The sequence below is a fragment of the Gopherus evgoodei genome, chromosome 10 (assembly GCF_007399415.2).
Source record: "Gopherus evgoodei ecotype Sinaloan lineage chromosome 10, rGopEvg1_v1.p, whole genome shotgun sequence".
NCBI lineage: Eukaryota > Metazoa > Chordata > Testudines > Testudinidae > Gopherus > Gopherus evgoodei.
In genome coordinates this window covers 78,159,597-78,185,993 of record NC_044331.1, presented here as the reverse complement: position 1 = coordinate 78,185,993, position 26,397 = coordinate 78,159,597, and the positions used below count along the sequence as shown (strand labels likewise).

General features: G+C 38.4%; 1 protein-coding gene across 2 annotated transcripts in view; it reads right to left on the bottom strand.

Moving 5' to 3' along the window:
• Nucleotides 1–26,397, bottom strand: part of USP22 (ubiquitin specific peptidase 22) — a 170,112-nt gene that overhangs the window by 50,911 nt on the left and 92,804 nt on the right. The window contains exons 3-5 of one of the 2 annotated variants that reach the window (XM_030577271.1): nt 21,937–22,050; nt 21,354–21,398; nt 16,412–16,513 (exon numbers count right to left, since the gene is read on the bottom strand). In XM_030577271.1, coding sequence (XP_030433131.1) covers nt 16,412–16,513; nt 21,354–21,398; nt 21,937–22,050 — 261 coding nt within the window. The remainder of the gene's footprint in view (nt 1–16,411; nt 16,514–21,353; nt 21,399–21,936; nt 22,051–26,397) is intronic. The other variant, XM_030577272.1, reaches the window with a different exon arrangement.

Below are 26,397 nucleotides of genomic sequence, written 5' to 3'. Positions count from 1 at the left end.
ATGTACATATCTGGAACTCTGAGAACTCAAAATCTTGTGGTGGAAGAATATTCCATCTGCTTATGTCACTGGGACTCAATGTTCTATAGTGATGCACAATGGATCTGCTTGTCTAATCCCTAGAGTATCAAGAGATGGAGTCCACTGGAAGAGAGACAGAACAAATACGAAGCATTGCTACATTCCATGCTGCATCTGGCACCGGAGTAACAACAATACACATCTTTCAGTGTACCACAAAGGAGTTCATTGAAAGAATCACATGCAAACATTTATATTGCATGAAGCACACAGATACAGTGCAGAATGAGGCAGAAGCCTTAAGGCAACGGTGCCTTCCCATTCAATCTAAGGATGGAAACGCACAAGAGTGGATTACAAAAATGGAGGAGTTGAATAAGAGTCTGAAGAAACTCTTAAAGTGGCCAAAATTACTGAAATAGGAACTATCATGTCTCAACCACAATGTAGCCCCATGTCGAAGACATCAAAATCCCAGGAACTGCAGCATAAAAAAACAAGTAATTTGGTAATGACAAGAACTCAGGGAAAAAGGATAAAAGATAAGCAACTTCAGAGAAGAGAGGCAAGGGGCCAAGGGAGGTGGAGCTGTGACCGTTAGAAGCCAGTGAACAATTCATGTCTAGTTGTTTTGCCAGTCACATTTATAAGGGCTGGCATGTTCTGGGGCCTCTGAGGTACTTTTAGATGGAAAGTGCTTAGCGAGGAAAGAGCCCTTAAACAAGTCTGTAGGTAACTCAGAGGGTAAAAAATAAAACTCCAATAACCAAACTTAAAAAGCTTGGAGAGTTCCTGCATGATCTACACTGGAGGCAAGAATGAAAATCCTGCGCAGATGGTATCTTTAAAGAACAAGAGTTACTCCCACTAACCTGACAAAATGAAATTCTTATCCATAGCCTTCTTTTTCTCCCCAATATCACACCATATGCTGCATACAAGTTTCTACTCCCACTCAAAACACATTTTACGTTTTAATAACTTAAGACACAGGCTAACTGCCAATGGCTTCTGTACAACAGAAACTATATGCATCCAAATGAATTAATATGCACAGATTATTGCCAGTGATTTGGCACAGAGCAACCAACCAATAATCCACAACACATAAGTCATTCCACATGCTGTTTATACATTTTCCTAGTTCCAGTATACGGCATGTTTACCTTCTGTCCATGAGAGGACAAATGCGAACTGCAGATTTCAAGGAATGGAACAGCAGGTCATGGTAAATAAAATCCAAGACCACTCTCCATCTCAATTTTGTTCTCACAAGAGCTACTGGTCTAACAGGAAACTGTGCTGTGTATCTAACGACTAGGAAAGAACTAGGTTAAAATTATATGGTCTAATGTTTGTTCCATTAAAAAAAAAATCTAGGAAACTACTGACTTTCATTATGGACATTCTTCATAGTCTGGCCATGATTGGGAGATAGCGACAAATTTATGCAAGATTCAGTATCGGGAAAGGTGGTTTTTAAGGGGATTACTGGAATTTGAAGTGATGAGAGCAGACAGCAATGTAAGTATGTTTAAAGAAAAGACTGATGTTTATTTACTCTGGTATACCTGATGAACACAGGTTCTGTCTACCAAAGGCGACAACAATGGATGTGGGGACATCTGCATGCTTAACATTCACTATTTGTAATAATTCGATTATTTTAAAGCTTAAGAGGTCCAGTTAATAACACTTTATATATGCACTTGATAAAGATCCTTCACCCTCTACATAGACAACCACTCAGCTGGCAGCTCGTTTTTTTTTTGTTTTTACAAAGTACTCCCAACAATTAAGATAATAAAATAATAATTATAAAAACAATCAAAATAATAAAAGGACCAGAATCTAAAACACTGTCCAGGTAAAGTAGTTGAAGCTCCTTAAGTAAAAGTTCAGTGACCAAGACTCAAACTGCCTGAACTCCCTCTGGAAATTGCTCAAACAAATAACGAGGAATGGGTAAATCCTTATACACCTCTACCTTGATATAACACGACCCAATATAACATGAATTCGGATATAACGCGGTAAAGCAGTCCTGAGGGGCGGGGGCTGCGCTTTCCGGTAGATCAAAGCAAGTTCGATATAACGTGGTTTCACCTATTAATCACAGGCCCTGCCCCCACTCCACCTTTTCCTGCCCCCTCCCCTAAGCCTGCAGTGCCCTCGCTCCTACCCAAGCTTCCTGTATACCATGAAACAGGTGTGCAAGAGGTGTTGGGAGGGAGAGGGAGGCGCTGATCTGCGGGGGGAGGCCCTGGGAACAGGGTGAGGGAGTTGGTGGAGGGCTGCTGATGTATTACTGCAGCTCTTTGGCAAGGTACACTGGTAAATTCTGGCTCCTTCTCAGGCTCAGGTTGGCCACCCCGTCTAGATAGACTAAAAGGATTATAAAGTGCAGCCTTCCCTGTTGCTGTGACAGCATCCATGAACTATAAGAATGAAGCTTTTGCAATATATGTCAGCAAAATCCTATAAAAGGCTTCCAATAACCTCCAGAAATCAAGGGCCAGCGGTCACCAGAAAGTAGAACCTCGGCATTTCCAAGGGAAACACTATTACAGTATTACTTTGCAAAGACTGTCCAATGCCACACTGATCAGCCAACTTGGCTTTCTACTTTAGGTAATAATCAGATTGGATCCCCAATAATACATAGCTAGCAACTCAGATGATACATTAAGAGTTAAGCCCGAGTCTTGGACTACCAGTGCACTGCTGTACAGGCTGGAGAAGGCTGCCTTCCAAATTCTCTCTTTTACAAGATACATAGGGATTTGAGATGAGGGAGGGTGAGCTAGCAACCACCACAGGTTATAAAATTAAAATGTTTTCTATGCAAATATGCATGACCATTTCCCAATAAAGGATAACAGAATAACTCAACCTCAATTTCATTCATCTGGTTATTTCACATATAGATAATTTCATGAAGTTCTGCCTCACGCAGAGCCTTCAGTAGTTTTAGTAGAGACAGAAGCCTCTGCAGCAATATATTTTTGGTTTTTGCTCAATTTGCGCCTTGTAATTCCAAATTTCATGCTCTGCAATATATTATATATAAATATGATCCAAGTCTTTTGATGTCTGTCTTTCTTTACTGGTATCATTTCTCTCTACTAAAATACAGATAAACATCCAAATACTAAAGAAAACAATCATAAATAACCTATACTAGAATTCTTTATAACTTGTATGAAAAACCACTACTCCCAGGAGAGTACTGAACATGCATATATTTTAAAAGAGGTCCTATTAAGATTGCTGTCTTGATTTAAGCCAAACTGTTCTGTGCAGAAGAAAACTGCCTCACAGTGAAAAACCTATAAAGCAAAGCAGTAGCAAATTAAATCTTCAAGCATGACTCAAACGAAATATTTCTGCCAGAACCCATGTGTTTAGCAAGTCATTTCAAATATTCGTTTCAATGCCAATTTGTTGTCAAACTCAGACATTTATCCTCAGGCTTCAAAGCTTACTACCCCCTCAAACAGTACTCCTAGACAATTTGCAAAGTTTTACAGAAAATGGACACTACAAATATGTAGGTTTCTTCCTGTAGGGAGCGATTCCAAGAACACCACCTTAAAATGTATCTCATTTCTAGGGGCTGCTAAAAATACCCTTGATCTACAACATTTCCAGACTACCTAACGACCTCTTTCCCAACCCATTTGCTACTAAGAAAGATCAACAAGAAGAAAAAGGACTGGCAAGATGAACATTGGCTCAACCAACCCACTTTTTTTGAGGGCTAGAATGGAGTCCATGGTATGTAAAACCCAGAGCTATTACTTGATATAAGAATGTCCACACTGAATTAGATCAATGGTCCTTTTAGTCCATTATCCTGTCTCTGACAGTGGCCAGTACCAGATGTTTCAGAGGGAGTGAACAGAACACAGTAATCTATCAAGTGATCCATCCCCTGTCATCCAGATCCAGTTTCTAACAGTTAGAGGCTTAGGGAGCATGCAGTTACTAATAGTTGAGTCACTTGTAGACCTAACCTCGATGAACTTCTCCAATTCTATGTTGAATCCAATTATTACTTTTGGCCTGCACAACATCTCTTGGTAATGAGTTCCACAGGTTGACTGCATGTTGTGTGAAGCAGTATAGTACTTCCTTGTGATTGTTTTAAACTTGCTGCCTGTTAATCCCATTGAATGACTCTTGGTTTGTGTTATGTGAATACGTTAATAACACTTCCTTATTCACTTTCTCCACACCACCCTTTATTTTATAGACCTCTATCACATGCCCTATCACAATCATTTTTTTCCAAGCTGATCAGTTCCAGTCTTTTTAATCTCTCCTTCTATGGAAGCTGTTCCATACCCCTAAACATTCTTGTTGCTGTTCTCTATACTTTTCCAAATTTTCATGCACCTTTTCTGAGATGGGGCAATTGGAACTGTGTGCAATATTCAAAGTGTGGACACACCATGGATTTACACAGTGGCATTATGATATTTTCCATTTTATTTTATTATCCCTTTCCTAGTAGTTTCTAAGCTTTTTTGACTGTTGCTGCAAAATAAGCAGATATTTTCAGAGAACTAGTCACAATGACTAAGATCTCATTTTTGAATGGTGGTAACTAATTTAGACCTCATCATTTTGTATCTATAGTTGAGATTCTGTTTTCCAATGTACATTATTTTGCATTTATCAACATTGAATTTCATCTGCAATTTTCTTAAGCAGTTTTATGAGATCCCTTTGTAAGTCTTTGCAGTTAGCTTTGGACTTAACTATCTTGAGTAATTATGTATCATCTGCAAACTCTGCCACCTGTTTACCCCTTTTTCCAGATCATTTATGAATATGTTAAATAGAATTGGGCCACTTATTCCTACCCTGTGTGTCCTATCTTTAAATCAGTTATTGAACCATGATGGGACTTTCCCTTTTAGCTCGTGACTGCTTACTTTGCTTAAAACCCTTTGGTCAAGGACCTTGTCAAAGGCTTTCTGAAAGTCCGAGTACACTTGGATCATCCTTGTCCACGTTTGCTGATCTCCTTAAATAATTCTAATAGATTAGTGAGGCATGATTTCCCTTCAGAAAAGCCATAGACTCTTCCCCAACATAAAGTGGTCACCCATTTGTCTGATAATGCTGTTCTTCACTATAGTTTCAACCAATCTGCCTGGTACCAAAGTTAGGCATACCAGCCTGTAGTCGCCAAGATCACCTTTGGAGCCTTTAAACATAAAAATAAGCATCATGTTAGTTATCCACTAGGATAAAAGAGGATGTTGGGGTCAATTGGTTACATTTTAATTTGTTAAAACTCAAACTCTAGAACAAATATTGGGATAAAAGCTCTTGGTGAAGGAATTGGTGTCCCTCCTCCCTTCAGCTGGGGCTGAAAAAGCTGCCACTCAGATTTCAGCTATAACACTAGCTCTTCAGTCCATCAAGCAAAAGCAAGGGACTAACAATTTGATACCACTATTCTTTCTAAAAGAGAACAAACTTTTTTTGGGGGGGTGGGCGGGGAGGGAAGCGGAGTACAGAAAAAACATATACTTTGAGATCATCCTTATACACCAAATAGGATCAGTAAAGAGCAAAAGCCTTTCACCGTTACAGTTTACTGACTGCAAAAGTAGATTCAGAAAAAAAGTGTGTAATCATTTATCATTAGCTTGGCATTTTCTTTTATCGAGCACAATGAGATACACAGAACGGAATAGAGTTCTTTACTACAGCCACTAACACAAGACTCTCAACGGATTATTTTTTCTTACTCTTCTTTGCACTAGATACAAGAGACCTGACTTTTTAAAAAAGGTTATATTTAAAAAAATATTTATTTACTGCTTTTTTAATTTTATTTTAAACCTATGAGCAACTGTATCATGATCTTAGCTCTTCCCTGGTTTTGCTAGACCTAGTAGATGCCAGAGGGATATGTATTGTTAGCTCCTACACCTTAAGTGAAGGCAAGAGGGATTTAATATCAAGGCTTTCTTCCAACTATTAATAAATGAAGCCAAATATATACCCATTTTTTTTAGATAATTTAGGTCCCAATTCTGCAAGAATTTTAGCACAATGATTAACATCAAACGGGGCTATTCATATGCTTAAAGTCAGGCATTGGCTTAAATCCCTTCCTAAATCTCTCTCTGATCTCTCTCAGTCTTGCCTCTTGTGAGATAATCATTTAATAAGCCCTCTGGTCATTTCAAGCTTTGTCGATGACATGGAATTTTACAAAAAATAATTCTCATTGGTGCAATCACCGAGTAGTAAAAAAACCTCCTTCAGCTAGATCCATTCTTACCACTATGTCAATTAAATTTGCTTTAGCAGGTTTAACTAAATGGTAAAAACACCACAGGGCAAAAGAGCCTTGTCCACACCAGGGCTATCACTGAACCAGTTTTTTTGTTAAATTCCTATGGTGTCTTGCAGACTAGATAGGACACAGCTTTCTAATGTAAAATCCAAGAGAACATGTGTGCATGTGCGTGCTTGTGTACCCATATACTCACACCCACCCGCCACTCAGGCCTTCTTTTTATAATACAAATGAGCGAAAAAGGGGAACAGTCCTAAAATTTATTTTCTTTTGCAGATCACCTTTAATATGAATAATTTACTTTCACTCTCCTGGATAAACGGCGTGAGTGATTCAGCAAGTACAGCAGCAAAGCTAAGACAGTTCAGATCCTCAGAATTTATTCCTCAGTGTTAGACTGAAATATTTATATCCAACAACCCCAATCCCACCCCCACACCTTGGCAATCCCAAAAGTTCTGTCTGGACCTATCCTCAAATTTGTAAGCAATTGGATGTGGAGTCTTGCTTGCTCCAGAGCACTCTCTCTCTGCCTCCCAAGCAATCTCTCTTGTGGAACCTCAATGGTCTTCAATCTTCAGCTTTGCTTCTGTTTTTTCTCTTGAGAACTTATCAAGGCTGTTCAAAAGAGTCCCTTTGCCATAACAGCCACGGCACAAGAGACAACCCATTGGCTGTATCATAGGAATTGTGGCAAGACACACATGTAAGCAGCCTTAGTGGTATTGCTGAATCACGCACACAGGTTTCCCCAGGAATTTATGCATCTAGTCACATCCCCATTTATTCTTTCAGGTAAGACTGTTGTGTGATTTCAATACTGGATCTTCCAAAATCAGGGGAGAAAAACGTAAGGCAAGCTCAGCCAATTCCAACTACAATCCCTATGTTCACTACTTCACCTGCTGAATGAAGATCTCTGAAGAAAGAACAGAAGCATCTTCCTCAACTGCTATCACTTATTTAACTAATTCAGAATAGCCTTCTAATTGCATGCACACTAGTTATTACTTCCATTTTCTCCCCCGGAAAGTGTTGAACTGTGAAATTAAGTTTATAGAAGATTTTGCTTTAAACACATCCACTTCCCACCTTCCAAATACATTCCTGTGCTTCAAATTTTTGCTGTGTAGTTATTTCTTTTCTTCAACCCACTACTGTCTTGAAAGACTGGTTCTCCAATGCAAGGTGCTATTTTTCAGAGCCAAGGAACAGTAAGAAATCCATTACCAAGAAATTTGTCATGTTATGGGTTTATGGTGAAATACAAATATTGTTATTTAGAAAAATTCATGTTCTACTTTCACAGTTTTATTTTATAAACTGACGTTAAAATGTGTACGGCTTGTTTACAGTTTGGGCATTATAGCAATGCAAGTGATTCATGATGAAAACTAATCCATATTTCTACTAAATGGGAATGAATGAGAACACAAAATAGAGATAAGCATCCAGTTTGCAAAACAAAATCTGTTCTTTAAAAAAAAAAAAAAGTCAAATAAGTAATTTGCCATAACCTGGAAAACATTATTTCTTTCCCTACTTGCATTTCTAATAGCATGAAAAGTCACTTTTTCTGTTTACTTCTTTATTTGTACACCAATTTTGCCATCTCAAGAAACACACATAACTCCAGAGAATCACAGAATCGTAGGAAGGGAAGGGACCTTGAAAAGTCATCTAGTCCAGTCCCCTGCACACATTGCAACACTATGTATTATAGGCCATCCCTGACAGGTGTTTGTCTAACCTGCTCTTAAAAATCTCTAATGATGGAGATTCCACAACCTCTCTAGGCAATTTATTCCAGTGCTTAACCACACTGACAAGTTAGAAAGTTTTTCCTAATGTCCAACCTAAACCACTCTTGCTTCAAATTCAGACTATAAGCCTGGCAAAGGTTACTGTAATCAGAAGAGGAAAGAACAAACACTGGTCCCTCATACAAGACAAAGCATTGTGCTCATATTAGCGGCCCCCCCAAAAAACCTCATGAGGTACTAAACTCTCCATTTTAATAAGCGGTGAGATCAAATATGAAGAGAAGTGCATGTCTTGGTTTCTGCTACAAAATTCTGGATTCCTTTAAAATGCAGGAACAAATAAATGCTCATTTGCCTTAAAAAGCGATGATGTAAAGGTGTCAACAACTGCTAGATGTAACTTCCCTGTAAAGCAGTAGCATTAATAAGCTAGGTCAAGAAAAGATAACCAAGTTAAACAAACTAAATATCAAGCGTTTCATTTGGGAAAAATGCTTGTTCATCTCAAAAGATTAACATCTAATTTAAAACGGCTAATACAAATTGAGCTGAAGAAAAAAACAACAGTTGATGGTAATGCAGTGATTCACAAATTCTTTATGAAAATTCAATGCAATATTTCTGATAATCCATAACGGACTCATTATAGTACGAGGGCTGGCTGTTTCCCTTTCCCCAGACAATACATCATGCTTTTCTACCATCACTATTAGTTTAAGATGGGTGCATGTCTCTATTTCCACCCCCACTATGCTTGGTATGCCTACAGCTGAAGAAATGGCTCACAATTCTATTTGCTTAAAAACTGTTTGTTTAGATGGATCTCCTATTGGAGATTAGTAGCCTACTTAATATTTTATTTGAAAGATTAAAAAGGCCCCACCACAAACTAGGTACAGATGTGAGAACAGAGTTTGCAGTAAGACACCCTTCTCTAACTTTTGAAGTTCAATTTGCTTGTAAACTACCACAATGGATGTCCTGATGAATTAATCTGTTTCCAAAGTTCAAATAAAAGCCTGAATTCTATAAAAGTCTCCTCCTTCACCTCTTGGGGTGAAAGTTGGACTACTGTTGTTTCTCATGCTATAAATCAAATGAAGAGAAGGCATTCAACATTCACCAGACACAGCAATCCTCTTCACTGAATATAAACGTTTCTCATTTCAGCAGCAAAACCATATCTTTACTTTTGTCTGGTTGTTGGAAATCTTGTCCAACAAAAATCACAATGACACGGTGAAAAGAATGCTATCTCGTAGAGTTGAGCTTATGTAAAGTGCACAAAAATACTATGCACAAGTTGAGACATTATGATTCCCTAGTTTTTGTTTTTTGGAAGTTTCATATTATTTTTGTGCCCACATTCTATATACAACAAATAGAACTAAAAATTATCTTGGTGACGCCTCTGAATTAAATTTCTTCTCATATCTTTTTTTCATTTTAAGCTGAACAAGGTACATATTTACATCAGAGCTAGGTGCTATTCTGTTTGCTCTGTGCCCACTTTGCATACTGCAAAATAAGGTAAACTCCGAGGTGAACAGGGCTAACATCTATCAGAGATTAACATAAATGCACATGAAAATATATGCTTTTCTGTAACAATAATTTCAATTAACTGTCAGATTCACCCACATCAGTATAATGATCCTGAAGGAAAAGTTCTCCCATAACTTTGATTTATCTGTAACCTGTAAATAGAAATATAAACTGCACCATTAACGTGTGAGATTACACCAAATACCTGAATAGTTTCTGGAGGGTCATCAGATTTGGCAACCAAGGTGAAGTGCATTCAAATGACCAAAGAAATATAGGGATTCTGTTTAACAGCAAAACTGAGAGTTCTCCTTTTAAAAACTGTTAAGAAAATTTTTTCTAGAAGCAACAAAATCTTTTTGAACGTCTAAAGCAGCTACTTGGGTTCTTCCTTCACTGATGGCTGCTCAACTGGGTTTACTAGTGTAGTTTACTTTCAGAAAGCCTTTCTAAACATTGTACATGCGCCTTTTTGAGCAAATTAAAAACACTAATTTTTTTTTTGTTTATTTTAAAACAGGCTTCATACTGCAGTACTCAAAGTTGGTGGGAGGACTTAAATATTTGATGCTATATCACAGGATAGTTTAGGATTGGTTAATTAACATAGGGAATAATTATCAATATTTCAGATAGACAGTGGGTGTAGTTACAAGATAAGATGACTTGATACTATTTATGCAGGAGGCATTTATTTGGGGAGCACTTAAGAGGACATTATGCAACCCATTTTGATTGATTCAAAATGTTATTTAATCTGACAAAGCAGAGAAAAAAACGTTGAGAACTATTTCATGGGCGGCCACATTTCAAATACCGTACTACCCACTAATGTGTCCAACTCACAATTAAAATTTAAACCAGTGTTAAAAATTCTGTGCTGTGTCAGAGTGTTTTCAATCCCCTTTTCCATCTGAGCTAGTTTAAGAAGTCTCAGACCAAAAAGCAAGTACACCAAAAAGACAGCACATTCACAAAATACTTTAAAGTATTAATGCAGTCCACAACATCTTCAAGTCTTCTCTAGTTAGGCCCCTGTGCACGGCTGCTCATGCATAGTTTATGTAACACTGAAAGATAAAGCAATGCTTCTGGTAGCTTGTCTAGAGAACCAGAAATAATTTCTAGGCCACTGTTCATCTCCTTTTGCCACCTTTACACTGAAACACTACTGCTTTATTCCACTCATGCCTCTCTTTCTCACGTCATAATGCTTGGTGTCACACAGCTGCAAAAACCACCTGCCACTGCGATGTAGCTATTGTTTGTGTCACCTCCCCCACTCCCCATCATTCTTTCTGAAAAGGATTTGCTCATTCTACTCTAAAGGCTCCCCGGTCTGCCTTATTGCAACACTGAAAATGGGAATCCTGAGTGGCTCTAGCTAGCTAATTATCCATGTGCTTTTAGAGTCTAACTCTTTCTACTGGTAATGTAGCAGAGTCTTCAGCCACAAACTCATTTCATATGCTAATTAGAGACAGGCTAGCTAATACCTCAGTCTGCTCAGGAGTACTAATCTTGTGGGTACTAATGATATGAGAACAAGATGAGCTATGAAAACGGCCCCCAAAACATGCTACATCTCCCTCCCACCCAGCCCATCCCCATAATAAAAACCCCTCTTGTATGTCTGAATGTAGTAGTTTGATGGGCTAGCTGAGTGCAGTGCCTTCATAGAGCAACAAGAGATAGACTTAAAAATTAAGTTTTCCCTTGTATGTCTGGAAAAAAAATTCCAATAGTGGCATTATCTAAATTTTATCTATGCAAATTGTCCTTAAGGATTTTCTGGTGTAATTAGCATGTCAGAAATTTATCAAACCAAACCAGTAAGTCCTGAATCCAAAACCAAGATGTTATTTAATTCTGCAAAGACTAAATAATGACTATCAGCATTTCAAGTTTGCAAACTCCCCCCATGTATTATCGGTCTACTGTACTGCCTGTCTAATCTAGATTGGATCCTGAGGGCAGGGACCATGTGTCATTATTTCCATCAGCACCTGAGCTCAGTGTTGGCACTTCAGCAATTTGTCCCAAAGTCACTTCAGACAGGCAAATGCAATTGTGAGGATGATTCTTTGGTGAACATCCAGAAAGCAAGAACCAATAAAAGCTTGGGATTTTCTAGCCTGCACCACTACTCGAACTACTTTAGTTTGAAGTGGAATCTGCACAATGGCACAAAAAGTGACTCAGCAAAAAATTTACCGTGTGTATATTCATTGTTAGGAAGCAAGTATCTGGTGAGAGAGATACAGATACCCAGTTTGAAGAAAAATCAGAGAGAAACTGTAGTGCCGGTGAGATCCAACAAATCTTGGAGAGCAGTTTTTTGATGATGTATAAAAGAGGTTCTTTACACACTACTAGAAAATTGACAAGTTGCTATGTACAAGGAAATATAATTTTATTTTGACTGAAATGAAAGGTAGAAAGTGAGTTATTAGTTCTCAGTAATAAAAAACTCATTTTATGGCAGTTCATCTACATACTTAATTTATGGTGTCAGTGCAAGACTAAGGATATCGCTGTTGTGCAGAAGTTCAGAAAAACTAGTGCACAGAGCCAGCTAGCTATTAAAGAGGCCGCTAAAGGTCATTTCTCAGCACTGCAAGACAAGAATAGGAAAATAACTTGCAGTGCAAAGCAGACTTTGTTAGGGGGTTAAAAATCCACATGACTCTGAAGTGATGTTGCTTTAAAGACTAATGGTGTAAAACCTAATGGGAAACCACAAATATGGTTATTTTAGACCTCTGAACCAGCTCCCAGTATGTTACAATCCATGTTAGCGGAGTTCTCACTATGGGGGAAAACCCTATGGCAAGCCCTCTTTTCAAAATTCTCTCATGGATAACCCACGCATGTACATATTTTTCCAAGCTATTCCAAGTCTGTGTTGTCTTGGATTCCAGGAATACCATGCCATCCTCATTAGTTACAGTACAAGTATACCTCAGTTAATATACAGAACCAGTTTCAGAGCTGTAGTAAGATGAGGCCCTGAAACATAAACCCTTGTATCAGAGGCCCGGTATGAGGCCTAAGGCCTGAACTAAAGTAATGGTCAAGACTTTGTTAACATAAAGTAAAGTTAAACTGTGAGCCAGAGGCAGGCTCTGCTCACAGAAAGTGGCAAGGAAAGGGGTGATGATGCAAAAATACACATACCTAAAAGGTACCAGAACGCTCAGATACTTGCACAACCTACACAGATAACAAGGAATAGGCTGACCCATCCTAAAGATGGGGAAAAGGGTAATATGATGGATAGAGTTGTTTTGTTCGAACCAACACGTATAAAGTGAGAGGCGGCACCTTACTGTGTAGAGGGGTTGTACCTTGCTATGTAGAGGAGTTGCACCTCAATACGTCAGGAGTGATGTGTAACTTGTTTATACTTGTGTATAAGAATACATCGCTGGGGCAGTGCCTTTGTCTGGCCTAGGGGACAGTGGAGCATTCCGCTACTGACTGAGCTGTGTGCATTTTCAGGGGGCACATATTCGTCGTATGTCCTGTAGAGTTTGCTGGAAACTATTATTGTGCTTCGTTTGACAATAAAACTGGCCGGATGCCTTCATACCGTATCGGAGTCTGTGGGAGTTCTCTCGGGGTCTTTTGTGCCAGTGATCTACAGAGTCGGGGCAGCACACAGAGGGAACACATGCACGCAACTGACTTATCAACATTGGACAGAGCAGAGCACCACACCGGTGGCATCTGACAACAAGAGGCTCAATAACCATTTCAATGTCATACCTGAGAATTTTAAAAAATCCAAAATGCAATTCTACACCAGGAGGAAGGGAGAGGGGGAGAAAGCAAGTATCTGCCTTTTTTCTTTTAAATCAGCTTTACAAAATGGTAAAAGGAGATTTGGTTAGTCTAAACTGGATTCTCCATGTAAACAGAATCAAATCAGCAGGCCTGCGACGCTTACAGCTGATTATCAGCCGAAGTTTCATTATCAGAGCCAATACAATCAGACAGCTATGCATGTTCTCTGACTCATTTATCTACCTCAGAAGATGAAAGAGATGTCTATTATGGATCAATAAAGACTTGATGTCTAAAGAAATGAGCATCAGAAAAGAGAAATGGGAATGTCCAGGTAACTGCATCATTTCAGTCTGCACACAGGTATATATTTAGCAACAGGCTGGGGATAGAGAGAAAAAGCTGAAGGACAATGACAAATTTTTTTCAGTTAAACCCCCAATGTATTTTTCTGAAAGAAAGCAAGACTTTTGCTTTTAACTGTAGCCCAAAACTGCATTAAGTCTCTTGGGTGCTTTGATTTTTTTCTCTTTTTAAATCTTGGCATACAGACAGCTCCAGGGCTCAGTAGGAGAAATTATTAAAAGCACGCCTGCAGAAGTAAAGACATCAGTCATTGCCCTTATCCCCTGTGTTTCATAAGCACTTTCCCTGCCATGCTGTGTGTATAAGATTTCAAGCAGTCAGAACCATCCCTTTTAACAGACTGAAAAATTAAAAGTCTTAAGAATCAGCATCTCATTCCATCAAAATGGAAAGAGAAACAACATCCATAAACGTTTCATTGTTCAGAAAGGTCAGATGCGACTTAATATTTTATCAAACCCACTTTCATTTGTCCTGTAGAATTCATTCAGCCAAATAATTGGTAAAATAGTTCTTATACAATATATTACAGTTTCATAAAAAAATCACATCCCAAAATGAACAAGCAATAGAGAGAACAAACCAGCTCAATTTAGAGTGCTTTCTTAGGCTGCTTGAAGTGTCCAAGGTCCAGGTGTGTTTCAACCCTTTTTTCTGCTCTGCTGTTGCAAAAATAGATGTCCTTTCTTTGACATTACTCTTCTATCCCCAGATCTTGACTTCCTTTCTTGAAGTCACATTATTGCTTCTCAATCCAGAGTTTCAGGTACTGTATACATGTATTGTATAATTTATGCACTACTGTACTAGAAACATGTATATAAAACTATTTTATTCATCATTACTCCCAAAGAATGAGAGGGTGAAAAGGTGTGAACATTAGATGATGCACTTATACTTAACAGAAGTTTTGAAAAATGAGGCAACATTTAAGGACTTCACAAACTGCTTCCTGCGTCTAGTGACTATAGCAGAGATTTTTAAAGGAATCTTAGTCATTGCTCTGCTGAGTGCTACAACACCTAACTGACTCAGTCTCATTTCCAAAAGTGACTTAGGCACTTAAGAGTCTAAGTCATATTGAAAGACAATGGAACTTAGGCTCCTAAGTCACTTTTGAAAATGAGACTTAGGCATTGCAATGTTAAACAGAGCAATGCCTAAATAACTGTAAAAATCTGGGCCTACGGTTATCATCCTAATCTCAGAAATCTTCATAACTGAATATGTTAGCATGCATTAATCTATAAAGAAAACAAAGTCACAGGATTATTACTGGCCAGATTAGTCATCATTAGAGCTGGTCAGGCAGTTTTGATGTAAAACAGAATCTACATTTTGTGAGAACTTCTGCACATTCTCTCCTCTCTTCCCCAGCTGTTTCCCAATCATTTCTTATTATGCCTGCATATCAGATAGCTCTTGGCTCCAAAGTGAGCCAACTAACTTTGTGTGCTACTATTTGATTTGTACAGAATGGTCCATTCTTGCCTTGGAATCTGTGAATCTAGGAACTGAAATCTAAAACAAACAAGATGGAGAATAGACTATGTGCTTTGGGTTCAAAATATGAGTCTAAAGGACCCCTTATGGAATTTTCAACATAGAATCATAGAAATGTAAGGCCAGAATGGACCTCGAGAGATCATACAGGCCATTCCCTTGTGCTGAAGTAGTACCAAGTATACCTAGACCATTCCTGACAGGTGTTTGTCTAGACAGTTCTTAAAAACCTTGAATGATGGGGATTTCACAACCTCCCTTAGTAACCTATTCCTTAAAGTTAGGAAACTCTTTATAATATTAATATAAACCTCTCCTGTTGCAGACTAAGCCAATTACTTCTTGTCCTACCTTCAGTGGACATGGAGAAAAATTGTTTACGGCCTTCTTTATAACACTATAGACAATTATATTAAAGACCTATTAGGTCTGCCTTCAATCTTTCTTTTCTCAAGACTAAACATATCCAGTTTTTTTATTTTCCTTCATAGTCAGATTTTCTAAACTTTTTTTTTTTTTTTAAATCATTTTTGCTCATCTCCTCTGGATCCTCTAAAGTAGGAGGAAAGAAGTCAAAGCTCCCATCCGGTAAAAAGACTGAATCTCCCATTTGGTAAAAGACCAAAGCTTTCAAGTGAAAGGAAGATGCAATTTGGGCTATGTCTGAACAAGAGAATTTCCACTGGTGCAACTGCCTTGGTGGTAGCACTAATGGGAGCTCTCGTGTACATTAGTTCTTGCAGCTCCTAGTGTTTTTACTACTTCAGTGAAAACTTCAACTGAACTGGTGGTACCGTCAGTAGGGATTCTTCCCCCATAGAATTTCCTAGTATACACAGGGATTAAGTGTCTCCTAACTTTGAAGGTCTACTATCTTCAGTATCTGAAATGACACAGTACACATCCTTCTACAGAGAAGAGAGAATGGAAGTTAGTAAACAAACAATGGTCATTAAGATGACATGACACATTTAAAAAGAAAAACCAGTTGTAAGACACAACCTGAGAACATGCATTTAAACCTTGAAAGGCAAGAAAAACATCACAGGGCTTTGAAAGAGCAGTTGGTGGAGAAATCATCGGAGAAACTGTTGCCCTGACTTACCTATGGTGCAATTTGTGGTTATTTTTCTCCGCTTGGGGTTGTGTCGTAGCAATTCTAACTCTCGTTTGGTTGGCTCCCATGTTGAATACTTCTCTCCAATGCCTGAGCAGATGAAAAGAAAATTTCAGGGTGCTGTTGGCTAGAACAGCTGAAAGGATACTTTCAAGAAAAGGTTGTAATGCACTGTCCATTAAGTTGGATTCAGTATACAAAAAACTACAATAGCCAGCTTGCTTTTTATTACTGTTCAGAAAGGCAGCAATTGACCTTGACAATATGTTCCCATAAACATGGGCTAAAAGCACACAAAAGCAGTTACTTGTATAGAATTCCTATCTGTTTCCAAGTAACAGTCTTCCCACCAATGGATGAAAAAACCTCCAATTAAAAAGAACCCCAGCATGAAGGCCAATCCAGTGTTATTTATTGTTTCAAGTGTCCATGATTTTCTTTGGGCTCCAAGGGGTCATATTGCCAGCACAACTGCATGTCTTGGGGCTAAGCACAGATTGGCTGAGATATAGGGCAATGTAGACAATTGTCCCCACATCTCTTCAATGAAATGACAAATATGGTAAATAAGCCAAAATAGATCCAACGTACCAGACAGCTACAGTCTTACTCTTAATAGATGCAAAGCAGGTTTTAGAGGATTTGGAAGATACTTAATAGTGTATTCCCTCATCACATATTAGGGGGTATGCTGCTATAACTCTCACTATGCCATTGTAGCACTGGGTAAAAGCAAACAGACCCTAGTAGAGTGAAAGTCGAATGCTCTAACATTCCCCAGAAATATAGTTAGATGTAGTGGGTTGTTTTCTTTTAAATTAACTCCCCACTACCCAGAGTCAAGCCTTATTTTCTCTAGAGCCATAGCTGAAATTTGTCACATTAATTATTTTCTTAAAATAATAGCCCCCAATGCTATGTTTCAAAAACATTTATTTTGTTTGGGGGACTGGAGGGTAGAGGGGAGTCAGGAGAGCCAGTAATCAGTGGAACAGATTAGATGTTGACACAGAGGTGTCTACAGTATAATCTGAAATATGAAAACTACAACAACAATAAAAGACCCAAGAGCTGACCAGCTAAAGGCTGCTGAGCATTCTATGCAGCAAAGAGAGAAATTGCTATGCAAGGCCAGTTATAGTAAGTCACAAAAGCATTTTGGCATTAAAAAAAATAAAAAAAGACAGGCAATCTATTCTGAAATTGAGGATTAAAGTCAATTAGAGTTCATCTTATTCTGTGCAGAATGCGCATCGATGAAACAGTACTGTGCTAGAGAAAATAAATTATAAATCATACACATGAAAAGACGGAGAGTAGAAAATGTAGCTGGAGGCTTACACATTCTGCATGGTACATGTTTCATTTTTAATAGCTCTTTGAGCTTCATTTTCAGAAATAGCTCTGCCTGTCAGAAGTTACCCATCCAAAATGTCTGAATCATAGTTACTCTTGACCCTCAAGGTTCCTGCATATGACTGAGGTCTCATTCTTGGATTCATGAGGACAACAAACTTCAAATCTACGTAGATTCCCATATCTCTTTACTATATTTGACTCAACAATTTTTAATGAAGAGCACAAGAACTAACAAACACTCCTTCCCTTTTCCCAAGGTTCAGCATTAAAGGAAAATACAAGGAAAATAAATAGGGAAACTAATTACCATGTAACAGATTGAGGAGATTAAACAGCTGCAATGCTTTGAACACACTATACAGTATGCACAGGCAAATGCTGAATGAAGCAGCATTACAGACACATATGGACAGTCCACATATGACAGAACATTGGCTTGCCACAAGCTTTTCAATAGACAGCTTCAGCAAATCTTTTCAGATTAACAATATTTCTGTGTTAATTTACAAACGGTTTTGCAAGCAAACTGTCAGAATTTTATATTATTTCCAACGTTTTAGTACTACCAGCTACTGGACTGGCTGGTTGCAAGCCTGGTAAGTCTAAATTTCAGTTATGCTACAATTTAAAAATGACCAAGCCAATTTAGTATAGTTTATCAATAGGTACTGTACAGGACTTTGGTTAATTGTTTAATGAGACTGTTCAAAAAATAAATATCCAATATGTACAAATATTGGATTATTGCATAAAAGTGAAAATATTAACACTAAAGCCCCAATCCTGCACATAAAAGTGGCTTAACTTTATGCATGTGAACAGTCCCACACAAGTCAATGGTACTATTTATATGCATAAAGTTAAGCATGTTGCTTGAGTATTTGTCGGTTTGGGATCCAAGGGCTTAATAGCGAATCCGAGTCCTCAAGTAATTTTAAAGTAGTCAAGGTAAATAAAAGAGATCTGACAGCTTTGCAGGATTCTGGGTGAAGCAATTAAGTCTTGTTTAAATAGAAATTAAAAAAAAAAATCACACACACAAAGTTAAATGCCAGGACAAACATCAAGAGCAAAACAGGTGTGACATCTCTCTTACAGGAAACCTCTCATTAGAAAGGTCATAAGTTTTGTTCCGCAGTAGAGTTTAAAGCAGAGATAGGGAGCTGAAGGAAGCAGATTCAAAGATTTCCTGTTCCCTTTACATTTATTCTTTTTATAAAATGTAAGGAGAAAATTGAGGTGTGCCCCAAAACGTGGAAAGATTGATTCCACTCTTTGGCAGTGGTTCACATTTTTTCCAGGAATGGTGGGGCAGGGGCATAAAGAGTGCACTAAAATCTGCAACATGAACAATCTTAAATAGACTGAAAATCTCAAGGCATGTACAAATTACCACTTATGGTTAAGGGAAAGCAGTGTTATTACTGGAGAGAAAACTCACTGTTTTCAAAATGGTGCTGTAAAACAGCTATTTAGAATTGCATCTTGGCATATGAGATCTTGACCTCTCCATTCAGAAATCATTTTAAAGTTTATTTAGGTATTTTAACAGATGGCCATATATCCAGGTATTTAGAGTTTTCAGAAGCTTTATTGGGTTCTAGTTTTTTTAATTAAAAAACAAACAAACACACACTCCCCTCATTTTGCAGGCACTCATTAATATAGATTAATGACTTTGGTATTCTGAAGTAAACCCAGATTTTGAACATTAGTTAGGAGGGGAGACGCACAGAATACCCAAATACATTTTCTTCTCCTCACTATTAAATATGCAAACATTCAATACTTGAGAAATACAGGAGAATTACAACATTAACACTGTTTTGTTGCTCATAGTTGCATCTCAGAATTGAGGATTTAATCTTGAACTATGGCTGCACTTGTGGGTCTGGCTACCCAGAACATCCTGTCTTCAAACTTGTTCTGATATTATTCCAGTGTTTTCAACTCTAAACATTTTAATCACAAGTCTTGTGATATTTGGGGTTTTTCTTAAAGTCTCTTTTCCTGGAGTCATGTTATCACATTAGAATCTCAGCCTTCTTTAAAAAAGTTTCTAGCTCTCATGATTGTAGAGAAAAGATTGAAAAAGTGAACGCTAAGAATAGTAAATTCAGGTTTGCCTTCTGTTTTTTGTGTCTTTAACCTTCTGCATTTTTAAGCCCATCTCATAATTTGAAGTGTGCAGTGGAGGATGGAGACATTCAAACAGTTTCTGAGCAGTACTGTGAACTCTGCAATCCTATTTGGAGATCATTTATAACTCTGCTGTCATTTAAATGACATGAACCACTGTACAGTGCAGGTTCTTGTGGATGAGAAGACAATTCTCTACTATTCCTCAGTATGCACGTGTTTTCAGCATTTCTCAACAAAATGTCTAAGTGAATTGCATCATAAAGGAAAGTTACAAAATGAAACATTTTAAATGAAGAATCCTATGCCACAGCTTTAAAGAAAATATCTATACTGCATATTTCTGTAATTTAAATTCAGGAACAGACGTAGCTACATTTTATATCTTAACAGTTTATTCCTGTTTTGGACCCCTACATCTGAAAACATGGTACATAACTCTTTCTGGACTGTTCTAAAACCGCCAATGTCTGCTGGAAGGCAGACTGGTGTGTCTTGGTACAGAAAGTATAGAGATACTGTTCCTGGGGACAGTGAAATTAAGAAAATGCTCTTTGAATTTACTCATTAAAATGAAGGATAGGAAAAGTCCACAAAATTCCTATTATGTCCTGAGCAACTGTTTTGCTCTTGTGGTTGATAAACTCTTGGGCTCAAGAAAGCAAATTTTAAACAGGTTTGAGGAGTTAAAGATAGAAGAGCACAGACCAAATGCAAGGTTTAAAAATACTTTCCCCAATAATTGCAACATAATACTCTGCAGGAAAGCATTTCATGCCATGATTTTCTTGTTCTAAGATCCTCTACTACCTTCCCTTCCTGATTGAACTGCTTCAAAATACTCTAGTAAGGAGCAAAAAGGAGAATTTGGTTTTTTTTGGAGTAAGTCAATATGCAGCTGTTTCATGATACACCAAGAATGTTCCAGTTAAGGTCTGCTTAATATACCTACAGCTGCTACTCTTAAAAAAAATGTATTAAAGTGAGGGTGGGAATAGTTTACTTGCATTTCAGCCCCTGGTTAGGTCTATCACACTGGAAAGGGATGCCATAGATTCATTAATTGCAGTGTATAATTGCGTATAAACAGTCTGCCTTCAAAAATAGACTTCCTCACTTTAAGAAAACACATTTCTAGAAACCATTAAAAATGGAAGATGTTAAAGCTTCCACAAGAGATCCTTTAAACATTATTCAGATTGGTTAAGAGAATCAATATGTCCTCTCCCCACCACAAAAAGAAAATATTTGCTTTGGAGTAGCTCAATCAAGGGAAGGATATGGGAAATCAAGTACATTATTATTACTGGATCCCTGAAACATAACCAAAAGAGGAAAACGATCTGCATTATGAGATTCATGTCTAACATGGCAGGATAATCAGCAAAGGGACGCTTGTTAGTGAAGTGCGTCGCCAGCCCACGCGTCTTACCTGTCATTGTACACTGGTAGTGAGAAACCACTGTTGGGGTGAAGGCTAAAAAAGAAAAAATTAGGGAAAGCAAACTGAATAACAAAACAAATGTGTGTACATATATTTGTGTGTAAATATCTTTACACATATACTGTGTGTGGACAATCAGAAGATGGGTGTGTGTATGTAAGCTGGCACATTCTATGAAAAAAATCACAGACAAAGGTGGCATTTCATGTGAGGGGAACAGATTTCTTGCCTGAGATACCTAAGATAGTCTAAGAGGTAGATTGTTACGTTTTCTACCTGATATAGATCTCACTCTGATGACATGAGGTAAGTTGTCCATGATCATGATAGAGGATTTTATATTATGTTGTAATTAAAAAAAATAAAAAAATTTGTTATAATTTAGTGTGGTGCACATATTAAACTAACAGTCTAGCTCCTGGACAGCAATATCTATAAATCTCTCCCCCACAGTCTGCACTATTGTCCCTAAAGATCTCTCTCTTCCCCTTACCGGTTTTTGCCATTGACAAATGGGAGGGACAGGTATGATTAAAAACAAATATAAGAAATTCAGCCAGGAAAACCAAACCTTGTAATTTCCAAGCCTTCCGTTGTTCCTCTTTGGCAATTTGTTCCATGTCTTTGTCGTATATATAATCTTGACACATGAAGCAGTATATACCCCCATACAAAAGGTCTATGGCTGCAAAACAAAAAGGGGAGTGAGGGGGAAAAAAAAAGGAGAGAGAGAGAGAGAGAGAGAGAGAGAGAGAGAGAGAGAGAGAGAGAGAGAGAGAGAGAGAGAGAGAGAGAGAGAGAGAGAGAGAGAGAAAGTGAGTTCAAATCTAGAAGAAAGAATGCCAAACGTGGAAGCCTATCTTCCATGTATTTCTTTCCTGCACAAAAATGTCTGTGCAATTAGAAATTGGAAAACCCGTTGCAGGATTTTTCAGTTACAGTACAAGTTATCTAACTGTTAAAGGCAGAGGAAGGCGACACCAATGGCAAAGTGTTAGCTGGCTCAAGTTTGCCTTGTATTCTGCAATAAGTAATTACAATGCAAGATACAAGTAATGAAAAGCCATAATTAAGGCAACTGATTACTAGGCATGCAGAGTTAGTCTTATACTACAATCTGAAGAGTTGATATGCTGGGGAGAATTTACTTTTTCTATTTCTAAAACAGAAAATGCAGGTTTTTTTGTTAAAATTCATTAAATAGCTTCAAAGTGTACATTTAAAATCTGAATGAAAATTCAAATAGATCAGGCATTAAACATTCAAATATATTAAAATTTTGAAGTGCTTTTGTTCAGGCCAATGATCTTTTGCAAAGTTGTTTACTGCTGACATTAGCTTTTTCTTTCAATTTTAATTTGGACAAACTAAATTATGACCAGTGTTGCAAAAGTCCTCTTTCTTTCAGTTCAAATAGTAGCAGTAACTGAAAGGGCTGTAATAAAAATAAGTGTCAGGTGACCAGGCAAAAGACATTTTATTAATACACTGGATGAGATAGAAATAAATTTAGTAATTTTAATCATAGCAAGCTGTTGATTCTCAGTTACTTAAAACAGATCAAACCATACTGTACTTAGGGAAGTGACAAAATTCAAATGGGTGCTGCCAAATGATGAATTTGCTAGCTATGAACAGCAACCGAGCATGATTTGCATCCTTAGGACAATTAAGAACACCACCACTATTTCCCCTAAGATGCTGTTTCCTCCATTTTTCTGATTTTGAATTTCCTTTATTCCCAGCTAAAGATGACAAAATTTAAATTATTTTTCTACAATGGAAACCATTATCAAATTAAGAAGATTAATAGGAATAGTTTTGGCTGATTCTACAGTAGATTTTAAAAACAAAATGCAACTGGGATTGTGCTGCTCACTACCCCCAGACAAAGTGGGGATCCCCTTCTGGGGTCCCCCCTAGGATGACCAGATGTCCTGGTAAGTCCCGATTTTGAGGAGTTTGTCCCGTGTCTCAACCAGATAACAGTCGGGACGCCATTTGTCCCAATATTTTGTTTCCTGGTCTTCGGCAGAGAGTCCTTCATTCGGGGATGGTCTTAGGCAGCAGGTGCTTCTGTCTTTGGCGGCAAGGTTTATTATCCCCCGCCGAAATACTGCCAAAGACTGTCCGTGACTGAAGGGCTCTCCGCCAAATTGCCACCGAACTCCTGAATGGGTGTTAAAAAAAAAAGCCCCACCACCACCAGAGGGTCCTGATATTTTCCCCTTAATATCTGGTCACCCTAGTCCCCCCACACCCGGTGCACCAGGGTTCATATAGTTAGTTTCCTGCCTAGCCCCAGCCAGTCCAATTTGGGAGACAAACTGCAGGTGGAGTCAGCCCTTTGAAGCCAAGAAACTCCATTAGCTCACCTAGAACTCAAAGAAGCACCATTGTCAGAACTTTTGGAACTTCCCGACCAACTCTCCACCCTCCTCTTTCCCTCTCCCCCCTTTTTTGATTCTAGATATGTTTTCTTCCTTGCTGATCGAGAGACATTTTCTTCAAACCACTTCAACCCTTTCCTCAGTGTGTGTCTGCTGCAACTTCACTCTTTATGCTCACTATATTCCCCTCTAACCTTCCCTCCCCTCCCCTCTCCATATAAGTCTTCCTTTTTCACTCCTATGCTTTATTAATTCATCCTGTCCCCTTGCTCACACTATAACCCACTATATACACTTTTAAAAAGGGAAACTTATTAAAAAAGGAATTAACATGGTGTTTACCAGCCATCATTCTGCTTATATGCTATATCTTTTCCCCACGCTTGTCTATCTTTTCTGTTAACACTGTAAACAATTGGGGCCAGGGACTATCTCTTACGTTGTGTACTTGCCTAGTACAATGTTGTCCTGATCCCGATTTGGGGCATTTAGGCACTACTAGAAAACAAATTAATAATAACGCCTTTATGAGAATATCACTAAAGTGGCTGAGAGTCTAACCTGAGGTGATACCCTGGAATGAAATAGTAAGAAATGTTAGAAGGTCATAATTAAATGGCAGAAGTAGTGGTATGAATTGTACAATATCTGCTTACACTAGGGTTGTACTTTACCAGTGTTATCTAGTCTTCATTTTCTTCAACAATAAACAATTCTGAAAATGTACGTACCTCTTTCAGTTAGATGATTTACTTCTAACCCTACAGTATTGGTTCTGAAGCCAAAATCAGGTAAAGTTGTACAATTATTCAGGGCACAATAAGGCTACTGGACCCTTCAGATCTATTAAGCACCCTATAAACACTAACAACAGGAAAAGCGTTGTTATCCGGGATGTTGGGGGAATGGGGGAGCGACAGTCAAAAATTCCAGTTAACTGAGAGTTATACTTACCAATGGAGGGAGGGAGTTTGGGTGTGGGAGGTGGCTTAGGGCTGGGGCACAGGAAGGGTGCGGGGCGTGGGCTCTGGGAGGGAGTTTGGATGTGGGAAGGGGCTCAGAGCAGGAGATTGGGGCGCTGGATCCGGGCGACTCACCTCGGGCAGCTACTTGCAAGTGACAACATGTCTCCGCTGCTCCTAGGTGGAGGCGCAGCCAGGCAGCTCTGCATGCTGCCTCCGCCCATGGGTGCAGCCCCCACAGCTCCCACTGGCCACAGTTCCAGGCCAAAGGGAGCTGTGGAGCCAGTGCTCGAGGAAGGCCGGGTTAGCGCATACAGCCCCCGTGGCCATTCCTCCACCTATGAGAAGCAGGGACATGTTGCCAATTCCAGAGAGCCATGTGGAGCCAGGTAGGGAACCTGCTGATGCCACACCAACCTGACTTTTAATGGCCCCCGTCAGTAGTGCTGACTGGAGCCACCAAAGTCCCTTTTCAACTGGATGTTCTGTTGGAAAACCGGACACCTGGCAACCCTGTTGAAGATTTGTATTGGGAGATACCAGAAGAGCAGGTTTCTAGAGCACCGCTTTTACTATATATTCAAACTATCTTTAGAGCCAATAGTCATGTACTGCATAGAGTGTTTGCGCAGTTATATATTTGTCAACAATCTGATTCTACACAGCTGGGTGCCAAAGTCAGTAGGGAATCCTGTAGGAGACATCCATACTGAAGAGACACTCCTCATTCAGAGCAGAGTAAGAAGGAAATCTATGGAATAATAAACAAAGGACAACAGAACCACCAGCTGGAAGAATTTCATAATTGTTCCAATGCTTGATTAAGAGCTCTTAAAGACAAGTCCTCCTTCAGAATCCCTATGTGCATAGTACAAAGTCTGTTGTATATACTCCAATACTTTATATCATTAACAAGATGATAGATTTGGGGTAAATTATATCAAGTACCAAGGAAACAGCTCAAACATACATGCTTCATTACAAGAGAATGGAAGGACAGGAAGTTATATTACTATTAAAGATAATGGAATTTATCTTCCATAAAAAGTTTTAATTGGCAAATAATTTAAGATTCTAAATGAGCTTGTGGTTTTCAACTTACTTGCTATGACGCTTTTTTACACATTAATTTATCTGCCTACCCTAACCCTATGGAAATAAACTAAGCTATTTCCATTGGAACGAATACTTATAGCCTACACTGTTAAACCACGTGAGTTCTCTTGCTACATATTTCTTCAGCTGCCAGTGTACACATCAAAGGCATTGTGACATAAATGTCTCCATTACAGATCCCAATGAGGTCAGACTACTTTTATATACATAATCAAAAACTAGAGCTTAATGCTATTTTAACTGCAATGATTTCACACTCTTAGCAGTTAAAAAGTCTATTCCCTTAAAGCACACAACTCATTAATTAGCATTAGCTGAATCTATGTATGCACATCAACAGCATAGTATTTTAGCATTACTTTTTAGTACTTCTTTCAAGCATTTGTAAAAAGGGTGTATTAAAGTTTTTGTTCCCTTCCTCCCAATGAAAAAAATTGGTTTTTGTTGCATCAAATCATCAGTGGCCAGACTGGAGAGTAAAACCATCTATTTTTTCTAAAGCTCTGTCCACCACCACAGCTCCACCCACTACTAAAGCACCTAGATAGAATATCTTATTTCAGT